This window comes from Carcharodon carcharias, chromosome 1, assembly GCF_017639515.1.
Source record: "Carcharodon carcharias isolate sCarCar2 chromosome 1, sCarCar2.pri, whole genome shotgun sequence".
In the NCBI taxonomy this organism is placed as follows: domain Eukaryota; kingdom Metazoa; phylum Chordata; class Chondrichthyes; order Lamniformes; family Lamnidae; genus Carcharodon; species Carcharodon carcharias.
In genome coordinates, this window is record NC_054467.1 from 2,026,007 (window position 1) to 2,043,491 (window position 17,485).

Here is a 17,485-nt window from a genome sequence, read left to right on the forward strand (position 1 = left end):
CCCTCAGTACTGACCCTCTGACAGTGCAGCACTCCCTCAGTACTGACCCTCTGACAGTGCAGCACTCCCTCAGTACTGACCCTCTGGCAGTGCAGCTCTCCCTCAGTAACAGGCTGAGAGTGTCAGTCTGGAACTTGTTTTGAAGTCTTTGGCGTGGGAGTTGAATGCAGGGCTTTCTGACGCTGACACCAGGAACAGGAAGCAATCAAACTGGACAGATCAGTGAACTGAGAGACTCTGAAGGGAAATGTTAAGCAGCGAGTGTGTGGGCAGCTGTCCAGGGGAGTCGCGGGTCCTTAAGGGTCAGAGAGAGAGAGAGAGACACCCTGCAATGTGCAGTCTCCTCTGAGAGAGGTCCACTGCTCTCTGGTGGTCTGAAGTTTGCGGATGATGAGAGTTTGGTGAAGCCGCAGGGATGGAGAGAGGGAAAGGGCAGCAAGACCGCAGCTGAGAACACGCTCAGAAATACATCATCTCACCCGGGCCGGACTGAGTGCGACTGGAGCCCGGGCATGGGGAGCCCGGGACGGGAAGTGGCAGGAGAAAGCCGGCTGGAGGCGGCTGTCCCGGGAGGAGAGAGGTGAGTGCGCCGGGCAGGAGAGAGGGTCCCGGGCTCGGGCACTGGGAGAGTGGGAACTGGGGGCTGGAGGTTGGTGAGATTGGACAAGTTCATTGTTAGACAAATTCTCAAAAGGCAAAAGTAACATTTGTTTTTTTTTAAAAGAACTAAGATTGTTTACGAGATTGTATAAGTTAATTCATACTCTTTTAAACTTAAGTTTAAAAGTTTTTTGCCCAAAGGAACCGTACTTTAAGGGTGTTTTTCTCACTAACCTGTGGTTTGCGAGAGTTTGAGAGAATTTCTCTCCCAGCAACTTTGTTCTTACTTCTGCAGTGCGACTGAGATAAATATTAATGTAGTTTCTCCTCGTTACTTTATACCATCATCATTATTCTTGCTATTCTGTTCCCTCTATAGCTTTATCTTTTTAAGTTCTCAGTCAGAGCATACTCACTTCTTTGAATTCAAGTCCCACAACCTTCTAACTAAGAATATAAATTCCAAAAGAGATCAGCTGGTCATTGTCACATTGCTGTTTGTGGGATCTTGCTGTGTGTAAATTGACAGCCATGTTGCCTACATGACAACACTGACTGCTCCTACTGGCTGTAAAGACTTTGAGATTGAGGTTGTGAAAATACAGGTCTTTCTTTAATGTAATTTCTATCATAGGATTATCAAACCTGCACTGACTGCTCCAACTGTGGGTTAACTAATTTATCATAAGTCCTTTGCTTTTGTACTTTGCCTCAAAATATCAGGTGTGTGGTTTGGTGGGAATCTCTATCAATAGCAGGGAGGTCTCCAAAGTGCAGTTTCTAAATTGGGTTTGACCCATACTTAAATTTACATCCCATGTGATGTGCGCCTGTCTCCTCCACTTTGCTATGGTGTTGGCTTGTGAAAGCTTTTCAGCTAGAACGAACATACAAAAATACGAACTAGGAGAAGAAGCAGGCCATTTGGCCCTTCAAGCCTGGTGCCATTCAATAAGACCATTGTTGATCTGTTTGTGTTTCAATTTCCACATTCCCATCTACCCCAATAACCTTTGATTCTCTTGCCTAACAAGAATCTATCTACTATCTATTCAATGACCCCACCTCCACCACCTTCTGAGGCAGAGAATTCCAAAGTCAAACAACTCTCTGAGAGAAAAAAATTCTCCTCATCTCTGTCCTAAAAGGGTGACCCCTAATTTTAAAACAGTGCCCCCTTGTTCTAGACTCACCCACAAGAGGAAACATCCTTTCCACATTCACCTTGTCAAGAGTGTTCAGGATCTTGTATACTTCAATCAAGTCACCCCTCACTCTTCTAAACTCCAGTGGAGACAAGCCCAGCCTGTCCAACCTTTCCTCATAAGACAACCCACTCATTCCAGGTATCAATCTAGTAAACCTCCTCTGAACCGTCTCCAATACATTTATATCCTTCCTTAAATAAGGAGACCAAAACTGCACACATTATTTGAGAAGTGGTCTCATCAACGCCCTGTATAACTGAAGCATAACATCCTTACTTTTATGTTCAATTCCTCTCGTAATAAAGGATAGCATTCCTTTAGCCTTCTTAATTACTTGCTGTACCTGCATACTAACTTTTGGTGACTCATGCACTAGAACACCTAGATTCCTCTGTAGCTTGGAATTCTGCAGCCATTCTCCACTTAAGTAATTCTCTGCTTTTTTATTCTTCCTGCCAAAGTGAACAACTTCACATTTTGTCACATTATACGCCACCTGTCAGATTTTTGCCCACTGAGTCAGCCTATCTGCAACTTCCTTATGTCCTCTACACAACATACTTTCCTACCTATCTTTGTGTCATCTGCAAATTTAGCTACCATGCTTCACTCCCCTCATCTAAGTCATTGATGTAAATTGTAAAAAGTTGAGGCCCCAGTACAGACCCCTGTGGGACTCCACTCGTTACATCCTGCTAATCAAAGATCCATTTATGTTTTCTGCCAGCCGAGGCATAGAATATAAGAGCAGGGAGGTTATGCTGGAACTACATAAAACATTGGTTAGGCCACAGCTAGAGTATTGCATGCAGTTCTGTAATCCGCATTATAGGAAGTATGTGATTGCACTAGAGAGAGTGCAAAGGAGATCTACCAGGATGTTGCCTGGGTGGAGAGTTTTAATTATGAGGAGAGATTGGATAGACTGGGGTTATTTTCCCGGGAGCAGAGAAGATTGAGGGGGGACATGATTGAGATGTATAAAACTATGAAGGGCATAGATAGGATAGACAGGAAGGAATGTTTCTCTTTAGTGGAGGGATCAATAACCAGGAGGCATAGATTTAAGGTAATGGGCAGGAGGTGTAGAGGGGATGTGAGGAAGAAATTTTTCACCCAAAGGGTGGTAGGAATCTGGAACTCACTGCCTGAAACGGTGGTAGAGGCAGAAACCTTCATAACATTTAAGAAGTATTTGGATGTGCACTTGTGATGCCTTGGCATACAAGGCTATGGGTCTAGTGCTGGAAAATGGGATTAGAATAATAAGGTACTTGTTTGACTGACACAGACTCGATGGGCCGAAGGGCCTTTTTCTGTGCTGTAGACCTCTATGACTCAGCCATCCAATTTTCTATCCTTGCTAATATGTTGCTGCCTACACACCGAGCTTTTATCTTCCACAATAACCTTTGATGTGGCACCTTATCAAATGCTTAATAATGGGTGAAGTTAGAAGGATGAATATAACCTCAACAATGTAAGAATTGGGAAGGAATATTGGGGAAGATCCCTACTGATATTCTGCATCATCAGTGAAAGTTAGAATAACTGCTGTAGAGTGTTCAGGGCTGAGGAAGACAATAGCAGGGTTGGAAATGCAGTTTCCAGCTGACATTGCAGGAAAGCCATTAATCGGGGAACTGTAAGGTAACCCATGGCGTTTGGTTTTGTAAAAACAGACACCGAAAGGTCCTTTATCATATTTGCAATCTCATGACCATATGATATTAAAGTGGATTTCCAGAGCACCCACCAAGTGTTTATGTTGCAAATTTGTTCGTGCATTTCCCTGCGATTTTCCCACCCGTTGAAATGTGGGAATCTGACACAATGGGTGGAATCTTGTTGTGGTGTCGGGGCTCTCGCCTGTTGGCTGGTGAGCCAGCGTGAGACACAGTCAGAGTGCACAGGTTGGCAGCTGAAAGGTACCATCGAGGTCAGACCTGGCCATTGTTCTGATACCTGAGAATATTCTAAAACCAGGAGATTATGCTTAATATTTTGATACCATGGTTGATGCTAAGTTGGTTTCCCTTTTAACTGATAGATCCACCAAGATCTTATAGGATGGTAGGACAGGCTGGAGGGGCTGAATGGTCTCCTCCTGTTTTGATAATCCAGCGTGTGTCAGTAGCTAACAATATTAGTGCTGAATAAAGTTTTACACTTGGATCGCAATGGCAGTAAAACTCCAGAATAAAATTCGCTGCCATTTAGTTGGTGAGAAAAGTTTTCTTCTGTGTTTGCAGGATCTCATCACTTCAGCTGCTCCGGAGGAACCGAGTGAAGCTCGTTGATGAACTTGGAGACAGAATCAACTGGATTCTAGATCATGCTTTGCAAATTCAGATCATTTCAGAGGATGATTATGAAGATGTGAAGTACAACCCTGGACCCAGGAGGAAAGTTCGAGCTCTGCTGGATATTATTGATTGTCGTGGGGAAGTGGTGGCTGATCAATTCTGTTCACTCTTTGACAAAAGCAAAGATGTGTCTGAAAAGGAGACTGTGTCCAAGGGTAAGTAGGCTGCCCATTGATTAAGACCCTGACCTTTTACTATAAAGGCTGATGTAAATGTACAAAGGAATTGTGAGCTCAGCTTGGGATATTTAGTTCCAGTTTTGGCTGCCTTCATGCTCCAGCTGAGTGTGAGTGTGAAACAGTTTTAGCCAGACTGAGATACCAAACTTGTGTAAATTGGTGTGAAAGTCCAAACATCACTCTGGAGTGAAATAGTGTCATGCTGGCCTTGACTGGCCTAAGGCTGTATTTACCATGTAACTCGCGCTAGACAAAACTGATTGATAACAATGTCAGAATTATAGTGTGAACACATCCTCAAATACATTCAAGTGAGATTTTCTCTGGGCTGACTGTCAATGCGACTGTCAAGATAAGGAATAATTTGTAGGAGCTGACATTCTCAGGATGAAAGTGTGGATCAGAGAAATGGGCTTGGACGACATTAAAACAGAAATGCTTTGCAGTGTCCTGAGGTTGTGAAAGGCATTATATAGATACAAATCTTTCATTATGACCAACAATAATAGTCAGCAGTATTGTTGGGTATTTGAGCAACTGATGGGTAGAATATAAATCAAATCAATCTGAAAGACTCACATTTCTGTAGCACCTTTCATGGCTTCAGGACATTCCAAAGTGCTTTACAGCCAACAAAGTACTTTTTGTGTAGTCACTGTTGTAATGGAGGAAACATGACAGCCAATTTGTGCACAGAAAGCTCCCACAAACTGCAATGAGGCACCTACTAGATCATCAGTTTTAATGATGTTGGTCGAGGGATAAATATTAGCCCCCAGGAAAATTCTCTAGAATGTTTATTAAGTTGAGGTTTGTACAATTTTGTAGTTGGCTAATCAGCTGTTTAAGTTGCATGTCAGCCTCCAGTGAGAATACATGGAATATCAAGACTGCTCTGGAAATCCTGATTTGAAGGTGAAAGCTGGAGAGGGAAGAGTAAGCAGCTGATAACAGAGCTGTTTAAATAAAGACATGCTGGTTAGTGCTGGACACTAGAGCGAATGAGCAGTCCATCACTTGGTTATACTGATTGGCCAAAGCCATCATCGTAACCCGATTCTACAGTGATTATTACAGAGAGTTTCCAGCACAGAAACAGACCATTCAGCCCAACAGGTCCATGATGATGTTTATTCTCCAAATGAGCCTCCTCACACCCCTCTTCAGCAGTAGATTCTTCTATTCTAGCTTGCCCTTAAACACTACATGACTTCAATGTTTGAAATGTAGCTTTGTGTCTCTGTAGAACACTCGACTTTGATAAAGAAACACAAACAAGTCCTTGGCCGGAGGAACGAGGTGATGATGTATTACAACACACGGCCCGGAGAGAAAATTCACCTTTCCGACCAGTTCACCAACTTGCTGCTGGTGAAAGGACATCACAGCCTCGAATTCAAAAGGCACGAGTTGCTGTCGTTCGGGCAGCATCGAATTCACTTACAGGACAGGAGCAGCCAGCAGATGGACATCCAACCAGGCCAGTTATTTCTGCAAGTCAATGATAAACAAGCTCCCAAAATTACCCTGGTGTCCGGAGTGGCGGGAATAGGGAAAACCGTCCTGCTGCAGAAACTTGTTTATGATTGGGCAAATAATCAGTGTTTTGATAACTTTGAGTTTATTCTACAGTTCACCTTCAGGGATCTTAATTTAATTAATAAACCGATGAGTTTCAGGAATCTGATTTTGAAGAAAAATGGTCACTTGTCGAAAGCGCTGGATTCTATTTTCCAAACTGCAGAGAAGTTGCTGATAATTCTGGATGGTTTTGACGAGTTTAAGTCTGGTAGTTGTTTGGACGGGGATTGTTACATCACTGACCCCGACGAGGAGGGGAATTTGGTGGATATCATCCACAGTCTCCTCCGAGGGGAACTCCTCATTGGGGCTTCGGTCCTTCTAACCAGCCGGCCCACAGCCATTCACCACATCCCAGTGGAAACCGTCGACCGATTTGTCATCATCACTGGGTTTTCTGAAAGGGAAATCAGAAATTTCTTCCTGAGATATTACCGCGATGGAGAACTGGGCTGTCGAATGTTTCAGCAAGTGAAAGGAAACGATTTCCTCTTCACCCTGTGCTTTGTGCCCGCCTTTTGTTATATTGTCTGCAGCGTTTTGAAAGAGAAGGAAGGGGAGGGTCAGAAGCAGGCCAAAACAATGGCAGATATTTACAGCCGCTACCTCAGCGTGCTGCTGAAACACCACTCCCGAGCCCAGTCATCAGGAGAGCAGCAACTCACACAAACTCTGCGAAACCTGACCACCTTAGCCTACAGCAAACTACTTCAGCACGACACCCTGTTCTACCAACACGATTTGGAGGCCCATCACATTGAACTCAACACTTTTGTGGATAGTTTTCTGGACAAAACCACTGTCCAGGAGCCAGAATGTGTGGTGAGTGTCTTTTCCTTCACACACTTCACCATCCAGGAGTTTTTTGCAGCTTTGCATTACGTGCTGGAACCTGAGCCTTTCCCAGACCTGATGAACGAGGACACGATGAATGAATATAAGATGTCCTCAGGTTTCTTGGATATATTCCAGCGGTTCCTATCGGGTTTGCTGTCTGACAGGAACCAGGCCCTGCTCTCTAAGCACATGAAATTGGACAAAGCCATGAAATCCAAGTCCTACTGTTACTGGTTGTTGGAAGGGATCAAAGAGAATTGTGAAAATGGTACAAGTATCTTGAACCTTCTCCATTGTCTGTTTGAACAGCAAAATGACTCATTAGCAGAAAGAGTAAAACCCAAAAACCTACGCATTCATGTTGGGGACAATCTGCTTTGCCCAATGGATTTCAGTGTGCTGAAGTACTTTCTAGACATGAAGATTGGAGATCTGGAAGAATTAGATCTCACAGCAACCAACATAAATAGTGCAGCACTGAAGAACCTGCAGCCATATTTACACCAATGTGAGAGATTGTGGTAAGCACCTCTTATATCTTTCTTGAGGTGTGGGTGATATGGACAAGGCCATGTTTATTCCTCACTAATTACCCTCAGAGTGTAAAGATTCAGTGATGTAGCATGTTTCGGGGACTGAGTTTATACAGTAGAACAGCAGCTTTTAGGGTCTCGTTTCTCATGCAAATTAACGAGCTGGTATTAGATTTCATAATTTACCATGATGTGATTTATAATCATGGGGTGGAAATTTGCTTTGGGCAGTGTGGTGAAATGGATGGTATCACATTGTCCATCTGTTATACACATCACCCAAAATGGACTTAGTTCATCACTGCACCAAACTCCCAGTCACACTCTGTTACTGTGGCACAGTTATTCCTGTTATTCCTTTAACTAATGGATATTTCTTATTCCTTTCACCCATTTCTCCAAGTTTATATTTCACTCTCATGCTTTTTCCCTTCCATTCCCTCTGGGTATGTTACTGATTTTCATTCATTGTCATTCTCCCTGGTATTTTATTTCTCTACTACGACAGTGCAGTGCTCCCTCAATACTGACCCTCTGACAGTGCGGCGCTCCCTCAGTACTGACTCTCCAACAGTTCAGCACTCTCTCAATACTGACCCTCCTGACAGTGCAGCACTCCCTCAGTACTGATCCTCCAACAATGCAACACTCCCTCAGTACTGACCCTCTGACAGTGCAGCACTCCCTCAGTACTGACCCTCTGACAGTGCAGCACTCCCTCAGTACTGACCCTCTGACAGTGCAGCACTCCCTCAGTACTGACCCTCTGACAGTGCAGCACTCCCTCAGTACTGACCCTCTGACAGTGCAGCATTCCCTCAGTACTGACCCTCTGACAGTGCAGCATTCCCTCAGTACTGACCCTCTGACAGTGCAGCACTCCCCCAGTACTAACGCTCTGACAGTGCAGCACTCCCCCAGTACTGACCCTCTGACAGTGCAGCATTCCCTCAGTACTGACCCTCTGACAGTGCAGTGTTCCCTCAGTACTGACCCTCGGACAGTGCAGCGTTCCCTCAGTACACCCTCTGACAGTGCAGCATTCCCTCAGTACCGACCCTCTGACAGTGCAGCACTCCCTCAGTACTGACCCTCTGACAGTGCAACATTCCCTCAGTACTGACCCTCTGACAGTGCAGCATTCCCTCAGTACTGACCCTCTGACAGTGCAGCATTCCCTCAGTATTGACTCTCTGACAGTGCAGCACTCCCTCAGTACCGACCCTCTGACAGTGCAGCACTCCCTCAGTACCAACCCTCTGACAGTGCAGCACTCCCTCAATACTGACCCTCAGACAGTGCAGTGCTCCCTCAGCACTGACCCTCTGACAGTGCAGTGCTCCCCCAGTACTGACCCTCTGACAGTGCAGCATTCCCTCAGTACTGACCCTCTGACAGTGCAGCATTCCCTCAGTACTGACCCTCTGACAGTGCAGCATTCCCTCAGTACTGACCCTCTGACAGTGCAGCATTCCCTCAGTATTGACCCTCTGACAGTGCAGCACTCCCTCAGTACCGACCCTCTGACAGTGCAGCACTCCCTCAGTACCGACCCTCTGATAGTGCAGCACTCCCTCAGTACCGACCCTCTGACAGTGCAGCACTCCCTCAGTACCGACCCTCTGACAGTGCAGCACTCCCTCAATACTGACCCTCAGACAGTGCAGTGCTCCCTCAGCACTGACCTTCAGTCAGTGTGGTGCTGCCGCAGAACTGACCCTTTGATAGTGCGGAAGACCCTCAGTACTGACCCTCTGACAGTGCAGTGCTCCCTCAGTACTGACCCTCTGACAGTGCAGCATTCCCTCAGTACTTACCCTCTGACAGTGCAGCATTCCCTCAGTACTGACCCTCGGACAGTGCAGCACTCCCTCAGTACCGATCCTCTGACAGTGCAGCACTCCCTCAGTACTGACCCTCTGACAGTGCAGCGCTCCCTCAGTACTGACCCTCTGACAGTGCAGCGCTCCCTCAGTACTGACCCTCTGACAGTGCAGCGCTCCCTCAGTACTGACCCTCTGACAGTGCAGTGCTCCCTCAGTACTGACCCTCTGACAGTGCAGCATTCCCTCAGTACTGACCCTCTGACAGTGCAGCGCTCCCTCAGTACTGACCCTCTGACAGTGCAGCGCTCCCTCAGTACTGACCCTCTGACAGTGTAGCGCTCCCTCAGTACTGACCCTCCGACAGTGCAGCACTCCCTCAGTACTGACCCTCTGACAGTGCAGCACTCCTTCAGTACTGACCCTCTGACAGTGCAGCACTCCTTCAGTATTGCATTGGCTGTGTCACTGAGGATTTTGTGCTCAGGTGTCTGGATTGGGACCTGTGCCTAGAACTTGCTGACCCCTAGGCGGGAGAGTGACCTCCTAATCCAAGGCTGACACCTTCCACTCATATTCTCATTACATGTGACAAAGCCTGAAAAATTCTGGGAGAAAAAGTCTGGGGAACAAAGCATAGTTCAGATAAAGAGTCAATCTCAACTCCAGGAGCCTGCAGCATCGTCAGCCTCTGAGAGGGAACTGATTTCTCTCACAGTTTGATGGGCAGAGAGTTTTTTATAAAGTACTTAATCTTTTTGGGTGTTATATCATTTCCTGTGCTAAGAAAACATGGCTGCTTAAGTAGATCAGAAATAAAAGAACCATTTGATTTAGTTTATTGCTAGTTACTGGTCTAGTCATTGAAGACATTTGGTTTTACACAGTGAGAAATTCTGATCGGGCATGTGCTGCCTGAAAGGGTGGTGGAAACAGATTCAATAGTAACTTTCAGAAGGGAATTGGATAAATACTTAAAAAGTAAAAAATTGGCAGATCTATGGGGAAAGCTCAGGAGGGAGTGTGACTAATTGGCTAGGTCATTCAGAGAGCTGGCACAGGACCGATGGGCCAAATGGTGGCCTGCTGGGCTGTAGGATTCTATGATTCCAAGGGTCATTTGTTTGGTTATTTGCTCCTCGATTTTAATAGTAGCGCTGTCAATGGGTGCAGAGCATTTCATAATGACTGACTCTAGAGATTGTGGTCCTCAAACCAAACCAATCGACAGGACAAATTGTTAGAGTAATGGAAGTGACACTTGTGGATACGGAGCTTTCACTGGTTGAGGATTTTTAAAATGTAAAACCAAACAGACATGGTAAGGCATCAAAAACCTCTCACTTCTATTTTTAACTTACTAGGTGTGGAGAAAATAAATTGGATTTTGAAGCAATTAAATTCCTGTGTGAGCTGCTGAAATCTCCAGACTACAAACTGAAGCTGCTGGGGTAATGCAACCAAACTTTTCATTGAACATACTGGAAATCGTCTCTGATACGTTTATATTGTCAATAGCCCTGGGACCCAGACCAGCCCTCGGGAGCCTCTGCCTCTCTAAGGTTTGGTCAGGGTGGGAATACTGAAGGATCCATGATCATCCCCCATCTCATTGTGCCTGTGATCCCAATATTGATAGTGGTGAGGGTCATCAGTGGAATGGCAGCATTGGAATTATGGCTACACTGTGGTTAGGGCTTTCAGAAGATTCATTTGGAGAATTCTTATTAATGTTTGGAACTTTGGTTATTACAGTTTGGTTATATATGGTTCATATATAGTTATATATATATGGTTCTCACTATTGGTTATGGATAACTATTAATATTTAAATGTCTGTACAACGGACTATTTCCAGTTCTGTTCTAATTGAGTAATACATTGGGTGATCCTTTATACTGTGAAACTTAAGACCCAACATCACCACTGTGGATATAAACTGTTATCCCTTCAAACTATTTTTCCCCATTGGAACAAAATGTTCCTATAACCCCCCCCCGTCTCTGACTCACACCCTGGGATATCACTATATTAATTCATTATTTATCTCTGTTTGGGAATTGTTTTAGTGATCAGTGATGCATGTGGAAATATTCCTCCCTTTACTTTTTCTGAATGAGTTGCCTATCTGGTAATACGTCTGATTAAAATAGCACCACCTAGTAAACTGGGAACAGATTTGAGGGAATATTGAACAAAATGCAATAGAACATCAAGGCCATGACTATTGGTGTTTAATCTTGTTAAAAGTGAATGAACTCACTAACAGCAGTGCTTTGTGTGGTTTGAATGCATTGACAACACTTGAGTGGCAAACTGCACAGACTCCTAGGAAGACCAATGAGGTAAATGTGTAATGTTGGTAAGTGCTTAACTCAAATACTCCTTTTCTCAAACAGCCTGGGCTGGACAGACATTGGGAACAATGAGCTGAGGGAGCTTTGTGATGCACTAAAGGACAACAAAACACTTCAGGAACTGTGGTACCTTGATAGACATTGGGCTATTTATCTGTCTGTCTGTCTGATTGTCTATCTATCTGTCTAATTGTCTGGCTGTTTTGTTCTCTGTCTGTCTGGTTGTCCACCTGCCTACTTCCCTGTCTGTTTGATTGTCTGTCTGTCCATTTGGCTTCCTGTCCATCTCTCCATTTGGCTTCCTGTCCGTCTGTCTGGTTGCCTCATCTGGTTGTTCTGTCTGTGTCTGGATGTTCTGCCTGTCCGCCTGGCTTCCTGTCTGTCTGGTTGTCCTGTCTGTGTCTGGATTTTCTGTCTGTCAGGTTGCTCCGTCGATCGGGTTGCTATGTCTGTCTGGCCAGTTTTCGAATGACAAACTCATGGATCCTTTTTCAGGGTTGAAGGCAATAATGCTGATTATGATGGAATATCTGGATTTACTGCAATCCCTTCCACTAATACAACATTAAAGAAAGTGGTGTAAGTAGTAGGAATATAACTGTGCTGATGTAAAATATCATTGTATTAGCTTTGTGAATATTTGTAAATGTTTAAGTGTCAAATATTCTTTGTATTTGTATATAATATATACAACTGCTGGGAAAGATTGAGCAGGCTGGGACTCTTTAGAAAAGAGAAAGCTGAGGGGTTATCTGATAGAGGTCTTTGAAGTTATGAAGGGATTTGAGCAGGTAAACATGTAGAAGACTTGTGGAGGAGACCAGAACTAGGGGCCATAAATGTGTTATAGTCACTAACAAATCCAATTCGGAATTCAGGAGAAACTTCTTTACCCAGGGAGTGGTGAGAATGTGGTACTTTGTGCCATGGTGAATGGTTGGGGGTATTCATGTTGACTGCTTTCCCACTCCCACTGGTTAGCTGCTCAGAACAACAAAGTTTAAACACAGTTTAGAATACAGGACAGAAGACACGAGATACCAGGAGAAACGTTTTGATAGGCAACATTTGAATGCGTAGAAAAAATCCTGACCTGTCGTGTTGGATATTTGATGTGAACACCAGAGGAAAGCTTCAGTGATTTCTGGTGAAATATTAAATGTGTCTAAGCGATAATCATTTTATTGTATGTAGCAGCAGTGGAAAACACCTCAACTACACCCCCTCGCATGAACCTCCCTTGTGTGGGTGCATCTGTCAGTAACCCTGCCTGGTCAGAACCTTGAGCTAAATGCCCAGAAGTTTCTCATAAATTGATACCATTCTTCCTAGAACTTTTAATCACAGGTGCAAGAACAGGGTTGGTAGTGATTTCCCTGGAAGCTGTATCAGGTCTTTTCTTGTCCAAATTGTTTTTAGTAGTAAAATTGCTGAGAATCCTATTCTGCATTCCCACTCTCCGACCCATCCATCCAGCTGAACAGGCGGTTGGGGCCTTGGTTTAACAGAGTGCCTCTGACATCTATTCATAACTGAGTCAGGATTTGGCATCTGGCCAAGAGGAGGAAGAGGATCTTCAGTTATACAGAGAGACGAGAGAAGCTGGAACCATTTTCTCTGAACTTTCTAAGGAGATTTACTTGAGGTGTTCAAAAAAGGTTTGGATAGAGAAAATGGGGAGGAACTGTTTCCATTGCCAGGAGGATCGGTAACCAGAGGGGCACAGATTGGAGAGAATTGGAAAAAGAGCCAGATTGGAGATGAGAATGTTTTTTACACAATGAGTTGTTGCGATCTGGAAGGTGCTGCTTGAAAGGGAGGAGGAAGCAGATTCAATAGGAACTTTCAAAAAGGAATTGGATAAATACTTGAAGGGAAAAAAATTGCAGATTTTTAGGGAAAGAGCACCCTTCATGAATAATAGCTCTTTTAAAGAGCCAGCATAGAAACTAGGGGTTGAATGGCCTCCTGTGCTGTATGATTACTGGTTGTATGAGAGAATTCTGTCAATGGAGTCCAAATGATGAAAGTGCATGTTCTGCAGAACTAGTTCTGACCTTTCCAACTTTGTCAATGTTGTGACTAATATTTTGCAGGTTAGTTGGACATTGCCTTCAAGAGGAGGATTTGGTGAAACTGTCACAGAGCCTGAAACCTTCCAATTCTGGTTTTCTCATCACAGGGTTCAGCAATGACCATGGCCAGTGGAAGGGTTGGTGTGACTGGGTTCTTCAGAGATGCCAACTGTGTGACAATGAGAAGCTAGTCCATTTTCTCATTAAAATCTTTAACAAATTTCTCCAAAACCAGACCTTCACATGGATGTCACAATGGTGTAAAGAGCTACAGGAGCTTCTACAAGACAGAATCAGGAAATGCAAGACAGAGGAAACCAAAAATAAGCTGCAGAAACTCAAAGAAACAATCAGTCGACACTGCTGAGAAAATGATCGCCATTTTTCAGTTTTAAGAAATGGTCTTGGATGATTCAATTGATTAGCTCCACCAAAGAGCTAGCACAGGGACGATGGTTGAATGGCTTCATTCTGTATGATTCTATGGATTAAATTGCACTTGATCATTGCAAAATGCTTCACATCACTGAATTACTTTTGAAGTGTAGTTCCTGCCAGTATCTAAGGCACGTGTTGGGTGTTTAATTAGACTCAGGGGAATAGGCATTAACTGGGGATTCACTTGTGCGCCTATGTATGGGTACAGATGCCCGCCGCCCCCCCCCCACCCCCAGAACCACATTTTGATTTAAAGCTTGTAAGTTTCTTTTGCGATTTTGTTTACAGTTGCAGTGCCCCTTTAAGGGACTGACCCCTTTAATTTGTCCTTTAATTGGTTCTCTTTGGTTTACTCAAAAGATGATGTGGGAAAAGACAAACTATGGCTGTTGGGTTTGGAGATGCATGTTTGTAATGTCTCTGTAAATAAAAGATTAAAAGTGTGTTAAGATTGCCTCCAGTTCTATCCTTCACTGCCTGACTATCTGAGGCTGAATAAAACGGGAGAGGGTGGGGGCGGATGGCACAACCCCGCACTCCACACTGACCCACCCCACAGCCATTAAGTGGCTGAATGGCCTACTTCTGCTCCTATTTCGTATGTTTGTAATTCTCCCCAGTGTCCTCGCCAATATTTATCCCTCAAATAACATCACGAAGACAGATTATCTAATCACTGTTACATTGCTGTTTACTGGAGTTTGTTGTACCAAAATTGGCTATCTTATTTCCAATATTACAACAAACATTTCCATGTGCAATCTGCTAATGGTATTTATGACATTGGATTATACAGAATCGAACAAACTAAGGAGATCAACAGCATAATGAACTCAATTATAAAGAAAGATTTGCATTTTTATAGCACCTTTCAAAAACTCGGGAACTCCCAAAATACTTTACAAACAGCAATGTGATAAATGTCCAGATTATCTGTTTTAGTGATTCTGTTTGAGAGATAAATATCAGCCTCAGGGCACTAAAGAGGACAGAGCAGTGCTCCCTCAATATTGACCCTCTGACAGTGCGGTGCTTCCTCAGTACTGACCAGCCTGGCTTATATATTTAAGTCTCTGGAACCTACTGACTCAGAGGCCAGGGTACTAGCCCCGACACACTAGTTGCATTGTATCCCCATTTTACTTCACTGTTGTTCATTTTGCATTTAATTTAGTCACTTTATTGTTCCCCCGGTAACTCATGACGTTTCCATGTGCAATCTGGTAGTGGTAGACATTTCCTGGCAATTTAACCCGTTATAGGGTTTGAGAAAGTGTCACTTCCCTCCTGACCATTTGTACAGATTTCGCTTTCAAAATTTGGATTTCATACTTACTGCTAGAGAAATACTTCCAACCAATGTATTTATTCATTATGAATGTTTCACAAAGTCAGAATAATGAAAAGACAAAGATCGCCACTAAAAAATAATCATTTAAAAAACCCATGTGATCAGCAAGAAGCACGATTAACAGCTGTTCAGTGAAGAAATTAAAATAAAACTTCAGTGCAATGTCTATCCTTGGGAGTTGCAGAGTTTACAAATCTTAAATTCTGAATTGATAAGATCACCATTTCCAGAGACTGGTTGTCTTGTGGAAGAAAGAAATATTAACAATATTTCTGTTGGTTTTTTCTGCTGATGTCAATCCTTATTCGACCAGGCTGATGATTTGAACGTGAGCTGGTAAAACGCTGCAAGCTCATTTATTACCCAGGGTGGCTGTTTTGTTGTCTGCGAAGTATGTTGTAGAATAAGCCAATGATATCTATAATGGAACAGTATCCTAATAAATTATACCTCTTATAGTTCAGGCCTATGGTTGATTATCATTTTGTATCTTCACGCTAAGTGTTACTGTGATCATAATCTTCTGAAGCTTTAATTAAATGACGCAGATTGAAAAGTATTGCTGGCTAAAATCCCAAATCTTTATGCTTTGGAAGTAAAAACATGAACACTGGCTGCAAACCTACAGAAAACAAAAAGAAAAATAAAGGTTACAAGATAGTTCCATTCATCTTCAATTTGTAAAGTGTAGTTACTGAGAAAGAAATGGAATTAATCAACAGATCATGTGGAAAAATTTCTCCATAATAGAGGTTACTATTGATCAGAAACTGATTGTAGCACTTTTCACAATCTCAGGACATCCCAAAGTGCTACACAGCAAATGGAGTACTTCTTTTGATGTGTAGTCACTGTTGTAATGTAGGAAATGCAGAAGCCAATTTGCGCACAGCAAGATCCCACAAACAGCAGTGTGATAAATGGTCAAATAATCTGTTTTTGTGATGTTGGTTGAGGGATAAATATTGTCCTCAGGACAACAACGACAACAAGTATTTATATAGCAACTTTAACATAGTAAATGCCGCAAAGTGCTTCACAAGAGTGCTATAAATCAGAAATTGGGGCCGAGCCACATAAAGACATTATGGTCAAAGAGGTAGGTATTGGGGACCCTCTGAAAGGAGGAGAGAGAGAGATGGAGGAGCTTACAGAGGGAATTTGAGAGCTTAGGGCACTGGCATAGCCGCCAATAGTGGAGTGAAAATTGGGGATCTGGCAAGAGGCCAGAATTAGAGGAGTGCAGTAATCTTGGAGGGTTGTGAGGCTGGAGGAGGTTACAGAGATAGGGAGTGGTGAAACTATGGATGGGGGTGGGGGGGAGTAACTCCCCTGCTCTTCAGAATAATGACCATGGGATCGTTTATGCCACCTGAGATGAGAGATGTGGTCTCAGTTTCAGGTCTTATCTGAAAGATGTGGCAGAATTCGAGGAGGAAGCTGCATTGAATCTGCTTAAAAGAAAGGGTAAACTTCTATTGTAGGGGTCTAAGCAACAAGAGACAATCCAACCATCATCCCTTGATGTTCAAAGACATCATCACTGAATCCCTCATGATCAACATCCTGGAGGTTACTATTGATCAGAAACTGAACTGGACCAACCACATAAATACTGTGGCTACAAGAGCAGGTCAGAGGCTGGGAATTCTGTGGCGAGTGACTCACCTCCTGACTCCCCAAAGCCTGTCCACCATCTACAAGGCACAAGTCAGGAGTGTGATGGAATACTCCCACTTGCCTGGCTGAGTGCAGTTCCAACAACACTCAAGAAGCTCAATGCCACCCAGGACAAAGCATCCACTTGATTGGCATCCCATCCATCACCTTAAACATTCACTCCCTCCACAACTGATGAACAGTAGCAACAGTCTGTACCATCTACAAGATGCACTGCAGGAACTCAGCAAGGCTCCTTTGACAGCACCTTCCAAACCCATGACCGCTACCATCTAGAAGGAAAAGGGCAGGAGATAGATGGGAACACCACGACCTGGAAATTCCCATTCAAGCCACTCACCATCCTGACTTGGAAATATATCGCCGTTCCTTCACTGTCGCTGGGTCCTTCCTAACTGCACTGTGGGTGTACCTGCACCACATGAACTGCAGTGATTCAAGAAGGCAGCTCACCACC

General features: G+C 43.9%; 2 protein-coding genes across 8 annotated transcripts in view; one reads left to right on the forward strand and one right to left on the reverse strand.

Annotated features, from left to right (window-relative positions):
- Window positions 1-227: 227 nt before the first annotated feature.
- Window positions 228-14,446, forward strand: LOC121284374 (NACHT, LRR and PYD domains-containing protein 3-like). Of its 2 annotated transcripts, none has more exons than XM_041199802.1 (7): window positions 228-580; window positions 4,061-4,329; window positions 5,600-7,292; window positions 10,492-10,578; window positions 11,527-11,610; window positions 11,980-12,063; window positions 13,581-14,446. In XM_041199802.1, exons 1-7 carry the CDS (start codon window positions 513-515, stop codon window positions 13,924-13,926), a joined length of 2,631 nt encoding a protein of 876 aa, XP_041055736.1. In that variant the 5' UTR covers window positions 228-512; the 3' UTR covers window positions 13,927-14,446. The 2 variants fall into 2 exon arrangements, with proteins under 2 accessions (XP_041055736.1, XP_041055743.1); XM_041199809.1 differs by having other exon boundaries at window positions 13,795-14,446.
- An 898-nt stretch (window positions 14,447-15,344) lies between these two features.
- LOC121284387 (B-cell scaffold protein with ankyrin repeats-like) overlaps window positions 15,345-17,485 on the reverse strand; it is a 252,263-nt gene continuing 250,122 nt past the window's right edge. For 4 of the 6 annotated variants that reach the window (XM_041199838.1, XM_041199859.1, XM_041199822.1 and 1 more), the window contains one exon: window positions 15,345-15,970. The gene's annotated coding sequence lies outside the window, so the exon portion shown is untranslated. The remainder of the gene's footprint in view (window positions 15,971-17,485) is intronic. The other 2 variants (XM_041199831.1, XM_041199851.1) reach the window with 1 other exon arrangement.